The sequence below is a fragment of the Phacochoerus africanus genome, chromosome 14, assembly GCF_016906955.1.
Source record: "Phacochoerus africanus isolate WHEZ1 chromosome 14, ROS_Pafr_v1, whole genome shotgun sequence".
NCBI lineage: Eukaryota > Metazoa > Chordata > Mammalia > Artiodactyla > Suidae > Phacochoerus > Phacochoerus africanus.
In genome coordinates this window covers 4920731-4943933 of record NC_062557.1, presented here as the reverse complement: position 1 = coordinate 4943933, position 23203 = coordinate 4920731, and the positions used below count along the sequence as shown (strand labels likewise).

The window sequence follows — 23203 nt, the reverse complement described above, 5'->3', positions numbered from 1 at the left end:
TGTATCGATATTGATTCACTGAGGGTAGCAGATGTGTCATACTAACACAGATGGTAAGAACAGGGAAAACTGTGCGGGAATTGGGGGTGGTTTATATAGAATTTTGTGTACTATTTTCTCAGTTATTCTGTAGATCTAAAACTGTACTAAAAAATGAAATCTCTTAATTATTTTAAAAACTATGGTGCGATATTTTTACCCTGTAACACTAATTACAATTTTTAAAATGCGTTAAGGAGTTCCCATCATGGCACAGTGGAAATGAATCCGACTAGGAAACATGAGGTTGCAGGTTCGATCCCTGGCCTCACTCAGTGGGTTAAGGATCTGGCGTTGCTGTGAGCTGTGGTGTAGTTTGCAGACAAGGCTCGGATCTGGCATTGCTGTGGCTGTGGTGTAGGCCGGCAGCTGTAGCTCCAAGTAGGAGCTTCTCTAGTCTGGGAATCTCCATATGCCGTGGGTGCAGCCCTAAAAAGCAAAATAAATAAATAGATAAGAATAAAAAAATTAAAAATGTGTAATATTCAATGCTGTCAAAGATATGGGTAAATGGACACCCTTGTAAATTATTGTGAGTGTGAATGGTACCCAAGGCACCTTGAAAAACTTACAATGTTTGTACCTGTTGACTGAACAATTCACTTTAAGGACTTCTGAGCACAAAGATGTTTGTTGCAGCATGTTTAAGAGTGAAAGTTGGAGTTCTCGTCGTGGCTCAGTGGTTAACAAACCTGACGAGAAACCATGAGGTTGCGGGTTTGATCCCTGGCCTTCCCTAGTGGGTGAAGGATCCGGCGTTGCCGTGAGCTGTGGTGTAGGTCGCAGACACGGCTTGGATCCTGCATTGCTGTGGCTGTGGTGTGGGCCGGTGGCTACAGCTCCAATTAGACCCCTAGCCTGGGACCCTCCATATGTCACGGAAAGTGGCCCTAGAAAAGGCAAAAAGACCAAAAAAAAAAAAAAAGGATCCAGTGTTGTCGCTGCAGCAGCTCAGGTCGCTGCTACAGCGTGGGTTTGATCCTTGGCCTGGGAAATTCCACATGCTTTGGGCATGGCCACGCATACACACAAATATCCTTTGTAACAAATTGGCCACAGTCACCAAGCTGTTTTCCTGGATTCTTTGAGCCTCCAGCAAATGCTCACACCCAAAGAAGGTGTCCCAGGAACCTCTGATCTGCAGCCAAGTCAGACGGAAGTTGTAGGTAAACTGGGGACCGGTGCTTGGAACTGGCGTCTGAAGGGAGGGCAGTCTTGTGGGGCTGAGCCTTTGACGTGTGGGGTCTGGGCTAACTCCAGGCCGTTAGTGTCAGAATTGCTTGGTGTGAAAACCCACACGTCTGGCATCCGAAGCAAGCCCGAGTGGAGGGAAAAAGTGAGTGAGTTTTTCCTAAAACACATGCACAGTGAAGTACACGGCAGCCGTTTTACAGCATGTGGTAGACTCTACCCACTGAGCTGGAAAGATCTCTGCTCTAGACTGAATACGTGGGTTCCCCCCAGTGTCATACACTGCAGCCTAACCCCGAAGGTGGCAGCATTTGGAGGTGGGCCCTGTGGGAGGTGATCGGGTCTTGCGGGCAGAATCCTTACACGTGGGATCTGTGCCTTTTTCCTGAGTGGCTCCGAGCACCCCCCTGCCCTCTTCTGCCACAGGGGGGCACATACAATAAGAAGTTTGCCAACTTCTCAGCCCAGAAGAGGGCGCCTTCCAGAACCTGACCAGGCTGGCACCTGCTCTTCGACCTCCAGCCTCCAGGACTGTGAGCAACACATTGCTGCTGTTTGTAAGCCACCCGGTCCAGGGCCTTGTGCTACAGCAGCCTGAACAGGCTAAGACGACCTCCCACACAGATGGACACAGCTGAAATGGAAAAACAAGTTGCAGACAGCCGAAGTTAGCACAACCTTGCAAATCAATTACACCTCGATAAAACTTTAAAAAATAAAAAAAAAGCAAGGTGCAGAATAATGCCTTGAGTATGATTCCATTTACCTAAGCTGCACACACACACACACACACACACACACACACTCACGCACAGACGTGTGCGCGAATGCGACGGTGTAGGAAGAGGACCAGGGAGACAGGCGTGTATGTGTTCGTGGGTTGCCTCTGGGGAAAGGAGTGAGGGGAGCGGGTGGACAGCTGTGCCTGAAGCTGTGATGCTTCCTCTATATTCCTCTATGGTACTTATTCGGTACTTATTCGTTTGACCCTCCGAACAGCCCATTTTGCGGATGAATAACCGAGGCACAGAAAACTCAGGTCACCTGCTCAAGGCCTTGCAGCTGCCAAGTGGAGCCTGTCCCCTTGGGCACTGCCTTATGCAGGTCCTGGAGAGATGGTGTACTTTATTTTAGTTTATCTGTCTTTTTAGGGCTGAACCTGCGGCATATGGAGGGTCCCAGGCTAGGGGGTCTAGTCGGGGCTACAGCTGCCGGCCTCCACCACAGCCACAGCAACAGCCACAGCAACACCAGATCTGAGCCGCGTCTTCGACCTACACCACAGCTCACGGCAACGCTGGATCCTTAACCCACTGAGCGAGGCCAGGGATCGAACCCTCAACCTCGTGGTTCCTAGTCGGATTTGTTAACCACTGAGCCACGGCAGGAACTCCCTGGCGTACTTTTTGGAATCTTTTACCATGAGGCTATGTAAATGTGTACATAATTTTAAAAAAAAGAAAAAACAGTAAAGGAAGAAACGAAGGAAGGAAAGAAGAAAAAAAAGAACCACATCCCTGGTCTGTGTCTTCCTCCTGGGCCCGATCCTCCCCAGCCCTCCCCCAGCCCCTCCTGTGGCCCGGAGCCCCAGACCCTCCTGTGCTTGGTAGGGATGCTGCTCACCATCCGGCTTGCAGCTCCCCAGGGCCTCTTGAAGAAACTCCCAAGGCAGACTCTTGGTTCCGCAGAAAAAGGAACCGTTCAAGAGCCAGCAGGGCCCCCCCCCCCAGTGATCATCTGACCTCTTAGGCTGCGGTAACGGAGGCTTAACTGGGAGGGTGAGACTTGCTCGGGGTCGCACAGGAGGTCAGGGGAGACCCAGCCTGGGTCTCCTGACGCTGGTCTGAAGTTGTGCGGCCCACCGGCCGTCCCTGGGAAACGGCCTGTTCCTGAAACAGGAGGGAAGGGGGCAGGGCACAAGCTTTTGAAAGAATGACCTAGACGTCGAGGCCACGACAAAAACTGGTTACAACTGATGAGGCCCAAGATGGTGGGTGAATCAACTGCCAGGGCAGCTGCAGCCTCGTTTTCTGTGCTCTCGGTAAGACTCAGCATCTAAGTGACACCACAGGCCCCTTGCCAGTTGCCAGGCCGACCGTCAAAGGCCAAAAAGTGGGCAGCGGCCCAATTCCTGGAAAGCCCCGCCCCTTCCCAGGAATAGTTGAAATAATCCTTCTCCTCATTATCCTATGAAGTCACCCAGCTCCTAAACACTCACCAGCCCACATGTGGGGGCCCCTGGCCTCCTGAGATGGCACACATTCTATCTCTCGCAATACATCTCCTTCTTACCCATCTCTTTGCCTCTCGCCGAATTCCTTCTGCGCCGAGATGTAAAGAGCCTGAACTTCAGCAAGTCCTGGAGCCACATGTGTGATCTTCATCAAAAAACAGCAGATTCAGAATTCCTTGGTGGCTCAGCCGGTTAAGGATCCGGAGTTGTCACTGCTGTGGCTCAGGTTCAGTCTCTGGCCCCGGAATTTCTACATGCTGTGGGCACAGCCAAAAAACCCACAGCGCCTTCACGTCCCAATCTGAGTTGTGTGGTTTCATTCTGAGGAGTGTCGCTGTTTCAAGGCCCCCCGAGGCCGTTCCACGGTCCGGAAGGGGTGGGCTTAGTCCTCCACAGAAAAGCCAGCTGAACTGGGCCCCATGGCGCTTCCAGGGTCTGACCACCTGGGGGCGCCTCACCTGGGCCCACATCTCAGCATGTGAGGCCTGTGACCACTGACTGCCTCCCGCCAGCTCCCCTCACTCCCAGCCGCCGGGTCCCTCACACGCCTCCTCAACCCCCCCATCCCCTGCTCCTCTTGTAGGGTCTTCTAGGCCCATCCAAGACCTGGAAGCCATTGGCAGGTCTGAGCTGAGGCCACATGATTGGAGAGCCTTGATGGGCTGCTGGGTGGAGACAGGCTACGGGGAGGGGGACTGGGCAGAAGGGACAAGGAGCTTCTGCTGTCCCTTTTCTTTTTTTTAAAGTTGCACCTGCGGCATATGGAAGTTCCCAGGCTAGGGGTCACATCGGAGCTACAACTGCTGGCCTACACCACAGCCACAGCAATGCAGGATCTGAGCTGCATCTGCGACCTACACCACAGCTCACGGCAAAGCCGGATCCTTAACCCACTGAGCGAGGCCAGGGATCGAACCTTTGTCCTCGTGGATACTAGTCAGGTTCATTACCGCTGAGCCACCACAAGAACTCCTGGTGTCCCTTTGATAAGGACACTAATCCCATCTCGAGGGCTCCACTCTCCTGACTAATCGCCTCCCCAGGCCCCACCTCCAAGTGCTGTTCCCTTGGGGATGAGGTTTCAATATATGGGGTGGGGGGGACCCCCAGTCATTCGCAGGCCCCTCCCCCAGAGCCATCAGGGAGCTGCCCCTGCCCACACCTCGATGTTGAGCTTCTGGCCCCCAGATGGTGAGAGAACACGAGTTGGCTGTTTTTCAAGCCTCTCCTTTTGTGGTCATTGGTTCAGAAGCTACAGGAAACCAACACAAGTTGTCCAAGCTTTTCAACGACCAGCACCCTCCACTCTAGCAGACGCGCCCACCCGTGCCCTCCCACGCGCAGAACCCCCCCTGGAAAGCAGAGAAGGGCGGGGTCCTGCAGCAAGCGAGGCAGGTGCGGCTTCCTTGACGTAAGAGAAGCCATTTGTGCCCTAAGCTGTTTTGGGATCCGGGCCTGGCCACAGTGCCCGCTCCTGAACGGGTCTCTTTAAGGGAACAAAAGAACAAACCGCGGTTATTGGGCGAGAGAAGAAACATGAGCAAAGACCCTAAGTCCTGTAAAGCTTCCAGGACCTGTTTTGTTAGTTGAAAATTATCCCGAAGCACGGTTCTTGAGCTGTTTTGCAGATTTTTTCCTTTTTGCTGTGTGTGTGGGGGGGTGGGCACCACCTCTGACCCTTCGCCATCTTCATCCCACTTCTGTGTTTTTTGCTTTTTTTTTTTTGTCTTTTTGCCATTTCTAGGGCCTTCTCCTTCGGCATATGGAGGTTCCCTAGGCTAGGGGTCGAATCAGAGCTGTAGCCGCCAGCCTCCGCCAGAGCCACAGCAACGTGGGATCCGAGCCGCATCTGCAACCTACACCACATCTCATGGCAACGCCGGATCCTTAACCCATGGAGCGAGGCCAGGGATCGAACCTGCAACCTCGTGGTTCCCAGTCGGATTTGTTAACCACTGAGCCACAATGGGAACTCCGTCCCACTCCTGTTTTGTAGAATATAAATCCCCCTCGAGGGCTCAACCACCTGATTCACCAGAACCTAAAGAATCAGGCTGTTGACCTTTTCTGACCCCTGTGATTTCATCAACTAAAGCTGGTCAAACTTTGCCCCAGTGTAATGCTGACCTCTCCTCTGCTCAAGTCCCTTCATGGCTGTGCATGACTCTTAGCTCGAAACTTCCCCAATTAAGAAAACATACATCTGTATCAGAGTTCCCATTGTGGCTCAGCGGGTTATGAACCTGACTAGTATCCATAAGATTGCAGGTTCAATTCCTGGCCCTGCTCAGTGGGTTAAAGATCTGGCGTTGCCATGAGTTATGGTGTAGGTGGCAGATGTGGCTCAGATCTGACGTTGCTGTGTCTGTGGCATAGGCTGGCGGCTAAGGCGCTGATTCTACCCATAGCCTGGGAACTTCCATATGCCACGAGTGTGGCCCTAAAAATAAAAATTAAAAAAAAAACCCACTTCCCCAATTTTAGGAGTTCCTGCTGTGGTGCAATGGGTTAAGGGTCCAGCATTGCTGCAGCTGCAGCTTAGATTCAGTCCCTGACCAGGGCACGTCCATATGTCACAGGAGTGGCCAAAAAACAGGAAACAAAAAAACTTCCCCAGTTTTGCCCTTGGGGAGACACTGCTTGGGGAAAGATCTCTGGCGTTCTCCTTACTCGCTTTGGATAATAAATCCTTCCTTCTCCCGCTGTTTGGCTTGGTTGTAGCTTTTGGCTCCCCATCCACCAAAAAGTCACATCCAGTTTTCAGGTACTGAACGCACTGCCTCTGATCCCTGCCCTGTTCTCAGGGCCCCACCCGGCCCCTTGCCCACTACCTCCCTGGGCAGGGTGCTTCCCAGGGCTCCCAGCCTGGCTCCTCTGAGGGTCCCCCCGCCACCGCCACCTGTCCCCCCAGTCCCGGCCCACCTGCTTCAGGTTTCCTGCTTCGGCCCAACTCCCTTCTCTCCCCCCCAACTTCTTAATTTATTCAGCGAATGTTTCATAGTATCAGCTGTGGCTGGATCTCTAAACAGGATAAAAGAGCGAGGAAAACAGATCCTGCCGTTGTTTGAAATGTTGATATTTTGTCATCCTGGATTTTGTGGGCATGATTTCTATTTTCAAAAATACTGCATGAAAACATGATTTCTCTTGACTCTTGGGGGTCTGGGTGCCTCCTGAAGTTTTGCCCCTGAGGCGAGGGCCTGGCTCACTACATCCTACTCCAGCTCTCACAGGTGAGGTCCACACCCTCCTGGAAGGGCTGTGCTAACAAGGGAAGCGGATGATCCGAAAGTGAGGTCCTTGTCAGAGCCACAGGAAACAGAAATCAGGGCAAAGAGTGAGGGATGGGGCTGCCTTGTTGGAGAGGTAGTCAGGGAAGGCTTCTCTGAGGAGGTGACATTTGAGCAGAGACCTGAGTGAAGGGAGGGAGAGAGCCACCAGATGATGGAGTGGGGGAAGGGGAGCATTCTGGCCCAGGGAACAGCAGATGCAAAGGCCCTGGGGCAGGAATGTGCAGTTGTCTCCAGGGAACAACAGGGAGGCCAGTGGGGCTGGAACACAGAAAAAAAAAAAAATGAGGCTGGGGAGATGGGCCCTGGGCCAAACCGTGCCACCCAGCGGGCCAGACCAAGGTTCTGGCTCCTGTCTATGACTGGGGGGAACTGCAGAGGGTTTGAATGGGGTGAGGAGAGGCCTGAGGCTTCAACACACCAAAGAGCATCCTCTGGGCACTGAGTGGAGAAGAGGAGGCAGGGGGCCAGAGTGGAAGCCACAGAAGGGGGAGGAGACAGTGACTTCCTTCCCTGAGTCATCTCAAACTGGGGACCAGCCAGAATCCCCAGGAATAGGTCCCCCGCACGGGTGCCATCATGGAGCAGCTGTCATTGCCAGTTTATGTGTGACCCCTACATAAACTGTTTACTGTGCAAGCACCAGGAGGTTCCAAGTAAGCCAAGATCTCACTAAAACCAACATGTACTATAGGAGCCCAACTTAAGGAGTTCCCTGGTGGCTCGGCCGGTTAAGGACCTGATATTGTCACTGCTGTGGCTTGGGTCAAAGAAAAAAGATCCCAATTTAATATAAAACACAATATACACACGCTGAGTGCAATATGCGCGAGCACAGGGACGAAGCTGCAAAGATTTGGACCAAAAACACTAACAGTGGTGGCCTCTGCCTGGAGGAGCCACAGGTGATTTTTTTTTTCCTTCTTTGTGTTTTCTTTTGTCCCCAAATTCCCTGCAGCGATCGTAGAGTGCTTTTGTAATCCTGCAAAACCCCACGAGTGCTATTTTTAAAGCTATGTATAAAAATTTCAAGCATCATAAAGTTTCTAATGCGAACAAAAGACATCTGGAAGATGGGGTGCGGGTGATGGATTACGGGTGAGTTCTTTTCTAAATTTTTCTACAGTGCGGTTACATTTTTTTTGTCTTTGCATAACCAAACTGTTGTTTGTAACAATGAACAGGATTGTACATTCTGTCTTCGGACGTAAGGTCAAGAGCTCACTTTCCCACCTGCCCCGAGAGGTTCCCCCACCCCCGCCCCCTCCCCCACCCACATGCCCCATGTCGGCAGCAAGAAAGGGCCGAAAGAGGCAGGGCAGAGGGATGGGTTCCTCAGGCCCCCATATGACTGCATGGGCTCTGGGGACGCTCTGGGCCGTGAGTGTCGCCCCTTCCAAGGGACCCGTCCTTTTGGCAGACCCAGCGCTAGGCCTGACTGCCGGCGCCTCGCGGTTACTCAGGACTGCCCCCCTGTGGCCAGAGGGAGGAAGTGACAGTGAGAATCGACTTCTACTCACGTTGCCTGATCTGCCCACCAGGCCTCACCTTTGGCTTTGTTCATCCGCATTGTCCGTTTTGGGGGAGAATCCTGCTCAGTTGGTTTAGCTAGAATCCCGCCTCAAGCTCCGCATCCTCCGCAACGCGCTGCCCCCAGGGGCTGTGTGAGCCCCCAGGCTGCCTTTGGCGAGAACCCTGATAGGTCATTTAAGCAGACGGTCCTCTCCCAATGGTGCCTCTTGGTAAACCTAATCCTACCCCCCACCCTGCTCCTTGACTGTTAACCTTCACTCGCCCACCCTGTGTTCAGAGTTGAGCTGCTTCTAAACTGAGGTCTCTTGGAGTTCCCTTCGTGGCTCAGTGGTCAATGAATCCAACTAGGAACCATGAGGTTGCAGGTTCGATCCCTGGCCTCGCTCCGTGGGTTAAGGATCCAGTGTTGCCGTGAGCTGTGGTGTAGGTTGCAGACGTGCCTTGAATCCCCAGTTGCTGTGGCTGTGGTGTAGGCCGGCAGCTGTAGCTCTGACTAGACCCCTAGCCTGGGAACCTCCATATGCCATGGGTGCGGTCCTAAAACGAGAAAGAAAGGAAGAAGGAAGGAATTCATTTGGAAAATAAAAATAAAAATAGAGTATTTATTAACTTTTACCACCTGGTTCCAAATATGGGAGAATGTTTTCATAAATATACATACGGAGCCCACATTTTCTCTTTTTGCCACAGGTTCTGCTGGGGCACTGCCTCTTTTAAAGCAAAGGAGGAAGATGAGCCCTACAGGAAAACAAGTAGGAAGGTACCTCTGCCAGCCTCTCAGGCTGCGGCTTCCTGGGTGAGGTTCTCGGTATGACCAGCAGGGGTCGCTGTGGGGCTGCGCAGCTGGGACCGCTTGGCCGGGAAGGAGCTTCACAGCTTTTGCACCCCCTGTTCCTGACACCCCATCACTCACAGCCCCAGCAGGCCACGGGGAGCTGACCCAGTTGCTCAGCTCTTCGGAGACAAGGTTATCCCTGAGCTGACGGCACAAAACAAAACCCCAGGCGTTAGTCCCGTACCCTGCAGCCCACCAGGACAAGGGGGCCCTGCCCAGCATCTCCTCCTGTTTGGACCTTGCCCACCTCCCCCCTCACAGCACCCCTTGGCCAGGTGTGGGCTGAATCACTTATGCCAATGTCCTCTCTTTCCAGGTGGGCAGTGGAGAGATCCTTTCTCAAGGGCCGCATTCCAGAATGAGTCCAGCTCTGAGGCCCCGCCCCCGTTGGGCTTTTTGTTTTGTTTTGTTTTGTTTTGTATTTTTCTGTCTGATTAGGGCCGCACCCAAAGCCTATGGAGGTTCCCAGGCTAGGAGTCGAACTGGAGCTGCAGCTACCAGCCACAGCCACAGCCGCAGCCACAGCAACCCCAGATCCGAGCCGCGTCGGCGACCTACACTGCAGCTCATGACAACGCCAGATCCTCACCCCACTGAGCGAGGCCAGGGATGGAGCCCAAATCCCCATGGATACTGGTCGGGTTCCTTACCGCTGAGCCACAACAGCCACTCCCCCTTCCCCCCTTTCAAGCCAACTGAAGTGGAATGGGGAGGGGGCTTTCTTCCCAGACGCTCTCCTCCACCCCCCACGACAGAGGCTCCTCCGCCTCTCAGTCCTCACAGCCCTGCGGCCCCACAGGGGCCATGAGGCCCAGGACCCAGAGGTCTCTCAAGATGCCTCGCTCAGCCCAGCCCACCCCCACTCTTCCTCCCATCTCTCGCTTCGGATGGCCTGGTGGTCCCTCTGTCCTGAGCGTTCCCATGTCCCTGGCATTGTGGCCTGCATCCTCCTGCTCCTGGTAACTACCTCACGAGACAAGCCTCATGTTCTCTCCTATTTTATTTTATATTTTTCTCTCTTTTTGTTTTTTTTTTTTTCCTCTCCTATTTTAAATCGGAGGTGACCAGATGGCTGGTCTGACTTGGTGGCTCGTGGGTTAAGGATCAGGCATTATCATTGCTATGGCACGGGCTCAATCCCTGGCCTGGGGACTTCCATGTGCCATGGGTGTGGCAAAAAAAAAAAAAATTAGAGGTGACCGTGCCTCAGAAAGGCTGAGTGACTTGTCCAAGGTCACACAGCATTGGGACGTTGGGAGACAGTCTGAGCCAGAGCCCGGAGCTCTCTTGCAGCGCAGCCTCCCTGGAAAGGCCACGTCCTCAGCCTGGCCTCTCTGCTCTCATGGCCGTGTCAGTGCACGCAGCTCACTCTTGGCCCCGGGTACTGGTCTTGCTTTCTAAGAGTGGTATTTATTTATTCTCTGGATTTCTACCCAGCTCCTGTGCTGCGCAGCCTGCATTCAAGGAGTTCACAGCCTGGGAGACAAGACTTATCCTGTGTGTCAGCTGAGCCTTCCCAGGCAGCTGGGAGCCCTCCCAAGGGGCAGAGGCTGCTTCCTGCTTCTCCTGAGCCCACCCGGGGGTGGTGACCTCCTGGTCCCTCCTCGGGGGAATTGCTGCTGCTGACTGGAGGGGGCGGTGGGCAGGCCTGGCTGTGGGGTGGGAGATACAAGGGGCTGGGGGCTCAGGGAAGGGGTTGGGGTTAAGGCGGTGAGAGTGGACTTCCTTTTCTTTCTTTCTTTTTTTTTTTTTTTGTCTTTTAGGGCCAAACCCGTGGCATGTGGAGGTTCCCAGGCTACGGGTCAAATGGGAGTTATAGTTGCCAGCCACAGCCACAGCCGCAGCAACGCTGGATCCTTAATCCACTGAGCGAGGCCAGGCACCGAACCTGCATCCTCATGGATACTAGTCGGGTTCATTAACCACTGAGCCACGACGGGAACTCCTGAACTTCCTTTCTCAGACACCTAGAGCAGCAGGATGGGCCTCAGCTCTCCCGCCGGCTCAGGACACCCAGCTCAGGTCAAGAAGGTCAAGGTGGGATTCTGGGGTGGCTGTGCTCTGAGACTAGCAGGGCCCACCTCCTTTCGGATCAGCTCCCTCTTGCTTCCTCCCTCGACCATCCTATCCTCGCCAGGGAGGAGATTTCCACAACAAAAGATTAAAAGCCCTTGGACTTTTTTAAACAAGCACGGATTCCCTTCCCGCCCCTCCCCCCCACCCCAAGCCCAGAGTCACCCCAGCCCAGTGGCTCCCAAGTAAGCAGGTGAGGCCTCCTCCAGCCCTGAGCCCCAGGTGGAGGGCCCCATGGACCGGCCCAGGCTGAGACACAGGTGAGGGGGAACTTTGGAGGGGGGGGAGCCTTTCAAGACAGAGCCCCGAGTCCGGAACGAAGCGGGAGAGACAGAGGCGAGGGGCAGGTGGCAGGAAAAGACCAAATGAGCCTGCACAGACACAGGAAGAACGAGTCTGTTTAATGACACGGCTGGGTCTGGTTACAAACATCAGAAACTACAAAAGGAGGACAGGCCGTTACACAGATGGCTGCACGAAGAGGGGACAGGGGAGACACAGGCACAGCAGCCACAGCAGCAGAATATCCTGGAGGGAGATACACGTGATCAGGGGGGCACACGTGGAGGGCTCCCCAGCAACGCCAGCCAGATGGACGGACGGCACCGACCGCCGGCCGGCAGCCGGGAGGGGCCGGGGAGGCAAGGCCCCTCTGACCGCAGCCTGGACCCCCTCCTGCCGGCGGGTGGTCTTAGCCACACAGGCGGTGGAGCTGGCGGCCTCTGAGGCTTCTTGACCTTGGCCCCTCCCCCGGGCGGCCGTCCTGCAACCAGAACTTCTGGCCCCCTCTGTCTGCCCTTGCCCTTGTTTGGGGGCAAGTCAGGGAGCCACGCCCTTTAGTGGGGGGCAGAGGTAGGGAAAGCCAAATCCTTTTTGCCTCGAGTGGAAAAGCAGGAAGGAGGGGAGCTGGTCAGAGAGAACCCCGGGCTGTGCTCAGCCCGCAAGCTGGGTCCCTCCCACCCTGCCCGGGTCCTCTCTGCTGATGTGGGACCCCCCCCTCCCCATCTCTGCCAGAACCCTCTGGTCTCTGCCCAGAAGCTGCCAGGACCCCTCGGTGGGGCAGAACAAGGCCTTACACGTGCCCCTGGGCCCCACTGATACACGTTATAGATATGCAGTGTATATAGAGAGAGATTTATATAGATTGTATATAGAATATATCCGATATACGGTAGACGTGTGTGCGTGGTACTCTAGATAAGTGACATGGAGACCTGCGTGTGGCCAGGCAGAGAGAAACAGGGCTGCTCTGCTCCTCGAGTGACTCACAGACCTGTCCCTGCTTCCTGCCAGCCGCTCGCCTGCGTCTCCAACAGTGAGTAGAAAAGCTAAGAAGGGTGTGCCCGGCTCTTCAAGGAGGAAGGGTCCCCCATCCCCACAGGCCACCCGCTGCGCCCCCGAGCTGGGGTCCGCATCCAGGCAGCCAGAGCCACCTCCCGGCGGCTCCAGGGGGACTGTGGCCGAGGCGGAGGCGGCGTCTTTCCGGGAAGACGAGTCAGGGATTCCTCCAGCTTCCTTGGCACCCAGAGGTGGAGGGTCTTCGGAACTCAGCCTTCTGCTCAAGGTGCTGCCAGGAACGGGGGAGGAGAGAGAGGGTCCTACGGCCCCGAAGAGGGCAGCGTGGCCGGGGGGCTGTGGACGAGAGATGGAGGTGACAGGTTACTAGGGCCACAGAGTGGGACCAGGGACGGGGTGGAGAGGGGCCAGGGGAGAGGGGTCAGGGGTTGGCAAGGCTGGACACTACCCGCCCTGAGACCCACGCGGGGCCACTGAAAGCAGCCCACTAGACCAGCCTGTAGGCCCTCCTCTGCCAGGATCCTGCCGTGTGACCGCCACTGGCTCATCCGAACGAACCTCAGATCTTTTTCTCTCAAATGTGACCCTGCCGTGCCGACCGCAGTGAGAACTCAGGGACGGAACTGCTGCGAGTGTCTCATGAACAGCAAAGGACCGTGAGCTCTTCCCTCTCTAATTCAAGAGGCTCGTCCTCTCAGCGTGGCACCCCCTCTGGCCACTCCTAGGCCTTCTCTTTGCACTCCCCCCCCTCCCGCCCCGACGCCCCCTCCTGACTCCCCCACCCACCCACACACCCCCGGAGCAGAGACAGCCCATAAACAGTGGCGTCTGGTCCACTGTTGCATCTCTGATAAGAGGCTGGAGGGAGCCCTCCTAGGACTGCCCAGTGAGTCCCTCCCACCCTCCAAACCCACTTGGACCCTGCCAGTGGCTGGGTCTGCGGGCCCCGGGGCCCAGGGAGACCCAGCCTTTTGGGAGGTCATACCCCTGCCCCCAGGAGACCGGAGGTGGGGCAGTGTGGAAAGGGATGAGGGGACAATCCCCCAGGGCTCAGAGCTGGGGTAACCCAAACGTGGGGGTGCTCAGCCCCCCCGGACCAGTCCCCACTGTAGCCCACGTCCATTCAGGCCACCCGGAGCAGCAACGGGCAGACAGGAGGCCTCGGCGGTTTGCTAATGTTTGGGGTTTGGCGAGATTTAGGTCCCTGGGGTCCAGCTGGGGCAAGAGAGGGAAGGGGGCAGGGCTTCGTGTCGGGAAGTGCTGTCCATGTGTTTCTGATTCACAGGGGCTTGCACTGGCCAGCTCTCTCCCCCGTCCCTCTAGGCCCCTGTAAAAAAGCCCTTTTCTCTAGAAGCAGGAAGTCTTGTCTCCTGGCTGTAAACAAACTCATCTTTGGCGGCAGAGGCTGCCTAGGGAGAGGCGTGGGAGGGCAAGCCCCCTTCCCCCCTCACCCCTCCCTGGACCCTCTGGCTGCTTCTGGCAGCCGCTCTCCCGGCTCTGCCAGCGCCACCCCAGGCAGGTAAAAATCACCCACCTGCCTCCCGTCCACCCTGAGGTCTGGGGAGGCCCCGGCCAGCTGTGCACAGCTGGAGTAGCTGCCTGGCTGGAGCCAGCACTTCTCGGGGGCTCTGCTCTCTCTCTCTTGAGGAGGTGCTGTCACCAGGAAGGGAGCGGGAGCCAGCTGGGGCAGCGTGGTCAGCGGCAGGAAGGTCGGGAGGCCTGGCCGCTCCAGGCTGCCCCCCGGGGGACCGCCTCTGCCGAGCAGCGTGGGGATGCCTGCGCGCAGGAGGTCCGGTGGCTCCGCGGGGCCAGCTCGAGCCCCGGGAGGAGACGCTGCCTTTTCCATGGGAAACTGCTGGGAAAGTTTCTCTCCATCGCGTGTCCTGAGCCGCTGGCTGACCCCTGCTTCCCATTCCCGCCTCCGCCCTCCTCCTTCCTGCGGCCCTGCCTCCGCCCCTCCATTGAGCTCCCAGAGCCCCAGCCCCCTGGGGGCCCCGGGAGGCCGGAGTGTTCCCAGCCGCCACGTCTGGGGGCCAGCCCTCCCCCCGTGCTCCGCGTCAGCTGGAGTCACCAGGCCGGCCACCCTCCTGGAGCCCGCGCCCCAGAACTGGGAACCTGAGCCCTGCTGTAAACCCCGGGGCTGGTGTGCGTGGGAGGGACACGCACGTGGGCCCCGAGTGCACTGGGGCACGTGCACGTGTCCTCGTGATTCTCCTGGCTCCAGCCTGGTGGAGGCCGAGGCGGAGGGAGCGCTGATCAGCACGAGACGAAAAACAGCCCCATGTGGTTGGTACCCAGGGAGGAAGTGGCCAGAGCTGGCCAGGGCTGCCTCCGGCCCCGAGGAGCCAGCTTCCCGCCTTCCTGCCGGGAACCCTTGAGCCTCCCTGCCCGGGCAGCCTTGGTCCCCGGGGTGTCCTGAGGGCTCCCCAGTTCTCGGGAAGGGGATGGCTCTGCCCCGAGGAGAATGTGCGTGGGGCCTTTTCCTATCGTGCCTGTTCTGAAATTGTGTTGGGCCCGGAGCCACCCTCCTGGAGGTGTTCCTGCCCCCGGGGGTCAGCCCCTGGGTGCCAGGAGAGGTAGGAGGTCAGGGGCCGAGGGGACGGGCAGGACGCGGCAGGGAGGCTGCCTCCTCACGTGGTGGCGTTGGGGACCTGCTGTACCCAGCCCACTTCTTTGTAGGCAGCGGTCACGTGGCTGTAGATGAGGCTGCGAAGCTTGGCCCAGGCTCTCTGCGTCTCGGGTGGGAAGTCGTTGGCAAATTCCTCGGCAATCACCTCCAGGATGACCCCAGAGAGGATCTGGGGATGAAAGAAAGAAGCGGGGGGGGGGCGGGGGCTGAGTGCAGGGCCCCCTGCATCCCCAAGAGCCCCCAGCATCCCTTCTATCCCACACGTGGCCCAGGGCGAATTTGGTGACACAACCAACCGCTTTGGGAACCAGACACCCTCGAGATCCAGTGCCTACCCCGCTGCCCCTCCCAGTCACAGCCACGCCGGGGCAGAGGCAGGTGGGCCAGTGGTCACCTCTGCCGCCCCGGGGGGGGGCTTCCCCAGAGCTGGGGGGGCTCCGGAGCGGCACAGGGCCGGCCACGCACCTTGAAGTACACGGGCTCCACCTTGTGCTTGAGGGCGTGGGCCTTGCCCACGAGGGCGAGCACAGAGGACACCTTCTCGGGGTCGTGCAGGTTCTCCACCACGGTGTTGAGGGCCCCCATGACCCGGCAGGCGTGCTTCCGCAGCTGTGGGCTCCGCTCCATCTCCAGGGGATCCTCCATGTGCTTGAACTGGCTGAAGTACTGCTTGGCCGACGGGAAGTTCACAAAGAACCTGGCAGGAGGAGGCGGGGGGCGGGGGGATCACTGAGTGAGGGGTGGCCTCAGGCCCCACCCTGATGTGGCCAAGACGATGGGGGGATGCAGAGGTGGGAGAGGTGGGAGAGGTGGGAGAGGCGGGACCCACCCCCACCCCCACCCCACCGCCGTAGCCGCCCCTCAAATACAGACCCTTCCTCTGGCCGAGCCGGCCCGCATGAAGCCCTCTCCCCAGGTCCCTGCCACTTCTCCCTGCCAGACTTGCTCAGGCGGGCAGCTTCCTCTGCCAGGCCTCTGCCCTCCTTGTTTCTTGTCCCCTCTCCAAACCCTACACACCCTTCGAGACCTGCTCCTGTCCCAGCTGAGAGGGTAAGAGCCTGAGGTCTGGACTCACAGGCCCTGATGACCTTGGGCAAGTTAACTTTTCAGAGCCTCAGTTTCCTCATCCATGAAATGGGCATCACTGTTCCTATCCTTTTTTCTTTTTTTTTTTTTTTTCTGTTTAGGGCCATACCCACGGCATATGGAGATTCCCAGGCTAGGGGTCAAATCGGAGCCATAGCTGCCGGCCTACACCACAGCCACAGCGACGCCAGATCCAAGCCACATCTGCGACCTACACCACCGCTCACGGCAATGCCCGATCCTTAACTCACTGAGTGAGGCCGGGGATCGAACACACAACCTCATGGTTCCTAGTCGGATTCACTTCCACTGAGCCAAGACGACGGGAACTCCCTGGGTATCACTGTTCCTATCTTAATGTAAGCTGCCGTGGGTTGTCGTGAGAATGAAATGAGAAGCAGCGTGTGGAGTCCTGGGTGGAGTGTGGACACAGGAGGCTCGGTAAATGCCAGCCTTTGTTCAGATAAAGTCAGACCTCTCTTTACAAACAAAGTGAAGCCCTGGTGACTTAGCTTAGGTGGCGCGGAGGGGAAGAAATGAGACTTACCTTCCTCCCAGCCGATTCCTTTCTCTTATCACTGCCCTGCCTCCCTCCTCAGCCTGCAGTCAGTGGTCATCGGTTGATTTAATTAAAGATATAGATTGATATCACCTGCCTGCTGTGGTTCTGGGAGTCCTTCTCAGCCTCCCATCCACATGTATCACCTCTCCAACCAGCCCGTGCACTTCTTGGCACAGATCCCAGGGCCTTCGCCTCCTGCCCCCTCCCGTTTGTCTGAAATTGTCTCTTTCCCCCCAAATATCACTTTCACTGGGTCGCTCTCATGCTCAAAAACATTCCATGGCTCCCGGTTGCCTACCGGACCAAGTCTAAACTCCTTCACCTGGGATTCCAGGATTCTCCCAAACTGTCTCACACCCATTCCTCCAGCACCGAGTCCACATTCTGCCCCTCGCTCCAACTTGGCGCATGCCAGCCTGCCCGTCCCCAGAGTGGCCCGCCCTCCTGCCCCTTCCCCTGGTTTGGCCGCGCTTCTCCCCACGTGCCCACCCTGGCCCAGGACCACTGGTTTCCCTCCAAGACCATTCGCGGGTTCCCTGCCACCTTTCCCGGCTTCTTCCCTCTCCGCAGTCTGACCGGGTCCCACAGCCCAAGGGCAGAGTCTGGGTCTCACACACCCTCTGACCCATCGTTCTGGCTCGGGGCCCTGCAGGTTTGCGGGAGGCTGGTGATGAGATCTGCTCTCTCGTTCCCAACCCGGGTGGGAGGTACGTGATCAGACTCATCCGGGACTTACGTAACCTAATTGGAGCCTCGGAGAGTGTATAGAAGGTCTTGGATCCAGGTTTTTTTTTTCGGGTGGTTTCACACCTTTGGAGGGTCCCCCTTTGGCATCAGAGAAGGCTGGTGATTTACCAAAGCAGCCCTTTGGCCAGGGCTTGGGTCTTAGATCCATGAGCAGGAACAGATGCACTGAGAGCATCTGGCCCAGGCCAGCCCTCCAGGCAACAGGGCTGAGGCTGGCGGAGGAGTGACCGGGACACAGTCTGCGTGGAGAGCCCGGAGGGCCCCTCGCGGAGGCCAAGTGTGACCTTGAGCAAATCACTTCACCACCTCCTATCTGCAAAGTGTGAGAGGAGTTCCCCACACCCCCGCATTTCACTTCTCAGATGCACGGGCGCGGACCAATGAGGCAGTGAGTCTGAAAATCCATGGATTTCTCTGTAGAAGCAGCGTCATGAAGGACAGATACAAAAAATCCACTCTGGATTTAAATGAGGACCTCAGACTTTCGTGGTTTTACATTGCAATAAAAAATTATATATATACATATATATATATGCTTTTTTTTTTTTTTTTTGGTCATGGCCTTGGCATGCGGAAATTCCTAGGCCAGGGATCGAACCCGTGCCACAGCTGTGACAACATCAGATCCTTAACCAGTGGGCCACCAGGAAACTCCTAAGAACAATAATTTCTGTTTGGCTGGTGCGTAGCGAGCATGCAAAGCCCCTCCACTGGTTACTTAATGTCACAACAGCATGGGTATCGCATCCGTTTTACTATTGATGAAATAACGGGAAAGATGCACGGAACACTTAGTTATACGATCTCGTCCTTGCAACGGCCTCCTGAAGTTGACACTGTTTTATCCCCATGCTCTAGTTTAGGAATTGATGCCCAAGCTTGCCCAGCAGAGTGGGTGGCAGGACCAGGAAGGACCTGGGCAGCCCCTGCTCGGATGGTTTCCCCAAAGTTGCCTCCGAGGCTGCTCAGCCAGGGGATGGTGGCCTGGGACCCAGTGGGTCCCCTGCTCTACACCCAGTGCCATGCCATGGCCCTAAGGAAAGACGGTTTGCTGGGCCAGGGGATTCCGGAATCTGGGGCCCTGTCCCTGCATCCTGGCTTCTCTCGCCGGCCCCTCCTGACCCTCCCAGCCCAGGTCTGCGCTCCCCTCCCCGGGAGAAGCCTCAGCAGCCAACCCGGGGAGTTTCTCAGCTTCCAGAGGCATCTGGGCTTCCAGGAGAGCCTGAGACAGGCTTGTCTGAGTGTGAGGGGGAAGGCGGCAGTTACAACTGGGTGGGGAGCCTTCCTAGAGCATGGGGGTTCCCCCTTGGTCTCCTCCCAGCAGGGGGAAGAAGCATGGGGTCTGGGCAGCTCCTCCACCAGCACCCTTGTGGCTACTACTTCCTCAGAGGAGCGGCATGGGGTGCGGCTGGCCCCAGCCCAGCGGGGAGGCAGGAGGGGAGATCAAAGGGTCGGAGGGCCACTGTCTCAGGCTCTGTTGGGTCCGTCCTTGTGAATGGGTGCCTGAAGGCAGGACGGGGTTGTGACAAAACTGAGGGGCACAGGATCTGGGGAGGGGCCTTTGGGACACCCCAGAAGCTTAGTCTTGTCCCCCCCACATCCCCCACTCTGGGGTAGACAGCAGGAGGGGGAGAAGGAAAGGGGGGCTGGTGGGACTTGGGGCTGGGGGCCTGGTGCTGGGCCGGCTTCTTCCCCGCTGGGCTGGGCCGGGCTCCCATGCACACAGAGGTGGGGGCAGGTGGAGTGTGGCTGGGGTTCTCGGCCGGCCAGACCTCACTGCCATCACAGGCCTTCTCAGGTTGACTGTGGGCCCCTCCCTGCCCCCTGAACCCTGGCTAATGGCCTCCCCAGCCCAGATCCAGTTCCCTTCAGGAGCCAGGAGTGGGAAATTCGAGGGGCACAGGGAGAGAAAGGAAACCATGCCCAGGTCTCAGACTCTCCAAAAACACCTCTGGGTTTGGTTCCTGCCTCTGGACCCCCCATTCCTGGGGAGGTTGGGTGGTACCCCGGGAGCCGGATCTTGGACCTGTCCTCACGGCAAATGGCAGGGCATCGGGACAGAAAATCTCCAAGGTCCTGTGGACTTTGCCTCCTTTCCTCTTGGTGACCCAAGTGCGTGCCTGGCTGCATCCTGAGGCCTGGTGGCCCGCACGGGCCCGCACCGCTGAGGGCCGCCCTCCGGGGAGGCAGTCTGGTGCATCTGGGACTCCACTACCCACCGGGTGATTGTGTGGGTGCTGGCACGTGCCGATCTGCACCTCCCGGTGTCTGATGGCTTTGGGATCTGAAATCCCCTCCTGGCTTCCCCACCACCCCCGGCTGTGCTTCTGGGCCTGGGAGCTGCCAAAACAGCTGTCCCTTTCTCAGACATCCTCCTGGAACTCTTGGAGAGTGCGTCTTGCTCTTTTTCCTCCTGAATCTGCTTCTAAGTTGGAATCAGGGCACACCAACATGAAGCTGGGTAAGTCCCAGGCTTGGGGGAGGCAGGCGGGAGAGTGTGGGAGAGAAAGAGGAGCCAGAAAGGGGGCCAAGCCTGGGAGACAGGCGTGAACGTCAACCGTCCCTTCCACGAGAGAGGTCTCACCCCATCGCAACGAGATGCCTCGATCTGTCCCAGATTTGACAGCTTCCCTCTGCCAAGGACAGAGGGTTGAGGGCGAGCGTGGTCTGGGGCCTCCCTGCCTGCACTTCCAGGGATCAGCACGTGTGGGAAGCCAGCATGGATCTGCCGCTGCTGTACCAGTTACGGGCTGGTGCGGCTCAGGGACATTAACTGTATAGGAATGGTGTGTATATGCCCTGGCGTGTGGGTGTGTGATGAAGAGTCCCTCTGCATTCCTCTGGGGCATGAGGGGCCGGAACGACCCCTTTCCTCCCCAGATGGGGGTTTCGGGGTGGGGCCCTGTCTCCTGAAGCCTCTCCCTTCCCTAAACTCAGCAGGAATGGTAGGCTTCTGCATTCACCTGCGCCTCACCTGGGAGCTCCCTGCTGGCCTTTTCCGGGGAGCAGGAAGGGGCCAGCTGGGAAAAGCGCACCTCTGGGGTCTGCCCCCTCCGCCCTCTATTCTTTTGCCCTTTGCTCTGTTCTTCCAAGAGTCTTTGGATGCAGAAAGGGGCTGAGCTGGAGAAAGGGGTTTGCTCCTCTTTGTCCTTCGTGGTGGAGCCTCAGTGTTCCTGTCTCTAGAATGGGGAGCCCCCAACACCCCCATTGGAGAGGCTGGTAAATGTGTGTCCACCTCGGCTCGGTTGGGGGGCTGGGGTCACTGGTGAGGAAGGCACGGCTGGCCGGCAGAGCCGGAGTTGTGAGGTCGCAAGAGGAGACGCATGGAGGTGCCCTCCTTCTGGCTCTGGTCCCTAGTTCCTGCGGAGCCCCTCACCCAGAGCCAGGAAAGCCTCGGCCGGGGCTTCGCCCACCCCAAGGCGCCCCACGCCGCTGCCCGCACTCCGACTGGCCGACCGGCCGGGCCCCAATCGCAGCAGGGGAGGTGGCGCCGCAGCTCGGACCCGAGCCGAGCCCGCCTCTGCCCCGAGCCGCTGCCGCCGTCCGTCCTCGGGGCCCGGTCGAGCCGGGGTGACACCTACCTCACCAGGATGGCCACCCCCACGTCCTCGCAGTTGGCATAGAGCCGGGCCCACGTCGCCTGCACCGCCTTCCTCTCCGCCTCGGACAGCTCCTCGCTCCGCTCCCTGCGCTCAATCTCCATCTCGCCCGGCACTTTCTCCATGAGCAGCTCCAAGCCCAGCCCGGCTTCGCTCGGCGGCGGCGGGGCGCGGGGCGCGGAGCGCGGAGCGCGGGGAGCCGGGGCCGGCTGCGTGCGCGGCGGGCGGGCGAGTGGCAGAGCGCGCCGGAGGGAGGGAGCGTGTCTGTGCGCGCCGGCTGTGTGTGTGTGTGTGTGTGTGTGTGTGTGTGTGTGTGTGTGTGTGTCTGTGCAGGGTATATGTGCAGGGGGCGGGGGACCGCGAGCGGGGGGCGGGGATGTGGTCTGCTGGAAAAATGCGAAAAAAAATAAATCCGCTCCAACCCCTCCAGCCCGCGTCCGCGAGCCAGTTCCGGCAAGGTGAAGGCTGGGCGGGGTGGGGGCGACGCGGCGGGCACCCGCCCGCCCTCCTCGCCACCGCGGAGTTTGACCGCCGGGTGGGGCTGGGGCGTGGGCGTGGCGAGGGGGCCGGGGGTCTCGGCAGGAGGGGGCGGTCACGCGGCGCAGGGCCGCGCGGGCCGCGCAGGAGTGCGCCGTGGCGGGTGCGGGTCTGGGGGCCCCGGTCCCCGCTCCCCAGACGGGCGTGTCGGGGTGTGTGCGTGTGAGCACCCTTCCCGCGGCGGGGAACTGACTCGAAGTCAAACACTGCCAGGCATTTGCGACGTGGCTGCCCGCCCGCCCGCGACCCGAGCTGAGCTCCCCCTCGCTCCCGGCCTCTCCCGGGCCAGCCGCTGGGGTCCGCGGCGCTCTCGCCCGGGCTCCGGACCCCAGACTCCGGAGGATTTAGAGGAAGAACCCTAGAGGAAGACACCGCCGCGGGGATGAGGAGGGGGGCGGCTGTCAAACTTGATCACCAGAGGCCTGCGCCCCCCTTTCCTTCCCGCCAGCACTCCTTCCCCTCGGAGCAGCACGTGGCCTCAGAAAGAAGGCCCCGGGTGGCTTGTAAATGACACAGGCAGGCCCAAAGCAGGGGGCGAGTCGCCCCTAATACCAGCCCAGGCGGAGCAAAGTCCCAGGCACCCCAGACCTGGGTTGGGGGAGAGCGGTGTGAAGAAGTCTTGGGAGGCCCAGGCCGCTGGAGACATCGTAGCCAGCAAGGCCCAATTAGGGAAGGGTTCTGTGGATGGAATCCCCTGTGCACCACAGAATTGCTCTTCTCTGGGAGGTGGGACCACTATTAGACTAGAGGTGGGGACTGTGTCTCTGAGAGCCACCCAGTCCCCACCCTGCAAGCAGCTGCTCAGTCCCGGTATGGCCGGGTCCCACCTCTGACTCCCAGTTGAAGCCTGAGGCCCACGGTGGCGGCTGCAAGCGGCTGAAACACGTGACCACGCATGCGGGGTGTGTCCAGTTCTCCCCAAGGCTCCCTGGTGATCCTGCCCTTTCCAGCTCTGTGTCCACTGCTCAAGTAGTGCAAGAGGTGGTGGCTCCTCTTTGGCTCTGCTTTATGTGCCTATTTTAAAAAACCTATTTCAGGAGTTTTCTTGTGGCGCTGTGGGTTAAGGATCTGGTGTGGTCATTGCAGCAGCTTGGGGTGCTGCTGTGGCACAGGTTTGATCCCTGGCCCTCGAACTCCCCTATGCCACAAGCGTGATGAGGAAAAAATACCCTATGTCAGAACAGAGAGCCCTGGCACAGCCCCAGCTCAGGCCTCGCTGGAGCCCAGCGTTCAGGTCCTTTACTGGAACCCAGGGCAAGAGGCCTCTTGTGGCTCAGAGCTCAGCTGAGAGAGGGAAAATCCAATGCCCCCTTCTGGGGTCTTAGAGAGGGATGGAGGAGGGTTGGTGGGCTCAGCTTCTTTCACTAGTCTCAGACCCATGTCCTGGCTTTTTTTTTTTTTTTTTTTTTTGCTTTTTTGGGCTACACTCTTGGCACATGGAAGTTCCCAGGCTAGGGTACAGTTGCTGGCCTACAGCACAGCCACAGCAATGCAGGATCTGAGCTGTGTCTGTGACCTACACCACAGCTCATGGCAACGCCAGATCCTTAACC

The 23203-nt window shown here is 58.1% G+C and overlaps 1 protein-coding gene across 2 annotated transcripts; it reads right to left on the bottom strand.

The window, feature by feature from the left end:
* Nucleotides 1-11576: 11576 nt before the first annotated feature.
* Nucleotides 11577-21401, bottom strand: CYGB (cytoglobin). Of its 2 annotated transcripts, XM_047758009.1 has the most exons (4): nucleotides 21096-21401; nucleotides 15585-15816; nucleotides 15125-15288; nucleotides 11577-12826 (listed from the first exon to the last, which is right to left on the bottom strand). In XM_047758009.1, exons 1-4 carry the CDS (start codon nucleotides 21236-21238, stop codon nucleotides 12793-12795), a joined length of 573 nt encoding a protein of 190 aa, XP_047613965.1. In that variant the 5' UTR covers nucleotides 21239-21401; the 3' UTR covers nucleotides 11577-12792. The 2 variants fall into 2 exon arrangements, with proteins under 2 accessions (XP_047613965.1, XP_047613964.1); XM_047758008.1 differs by lacking the exons at nucleotides 15125-15288; nucleotides 15585-15816; nucleotides 21096-21401 and adding an exon at nucleotides 14025-15118.
* Nucleotides 21402-23203: the final 1802 nt, after the last annotated feature.

Bases quoted from the DNA above. Each gene is read 5' to 3' on its own strand.
- CYGB (XM_047758008.1), bottom strand. From the start codon at position 14,336: ATGGAAAAGGCAGCGTCTCCTCCCGGGGCTCGAGCTGGCCCCGCGGAG. The intron at 12,827-14,024 runs GTGGGTGATTTT...TCTCGTCCACAG, and splicing joins TCAGGGTGGACGGGAGGCAG to CCCCCCGGCCACGCTGCCCT.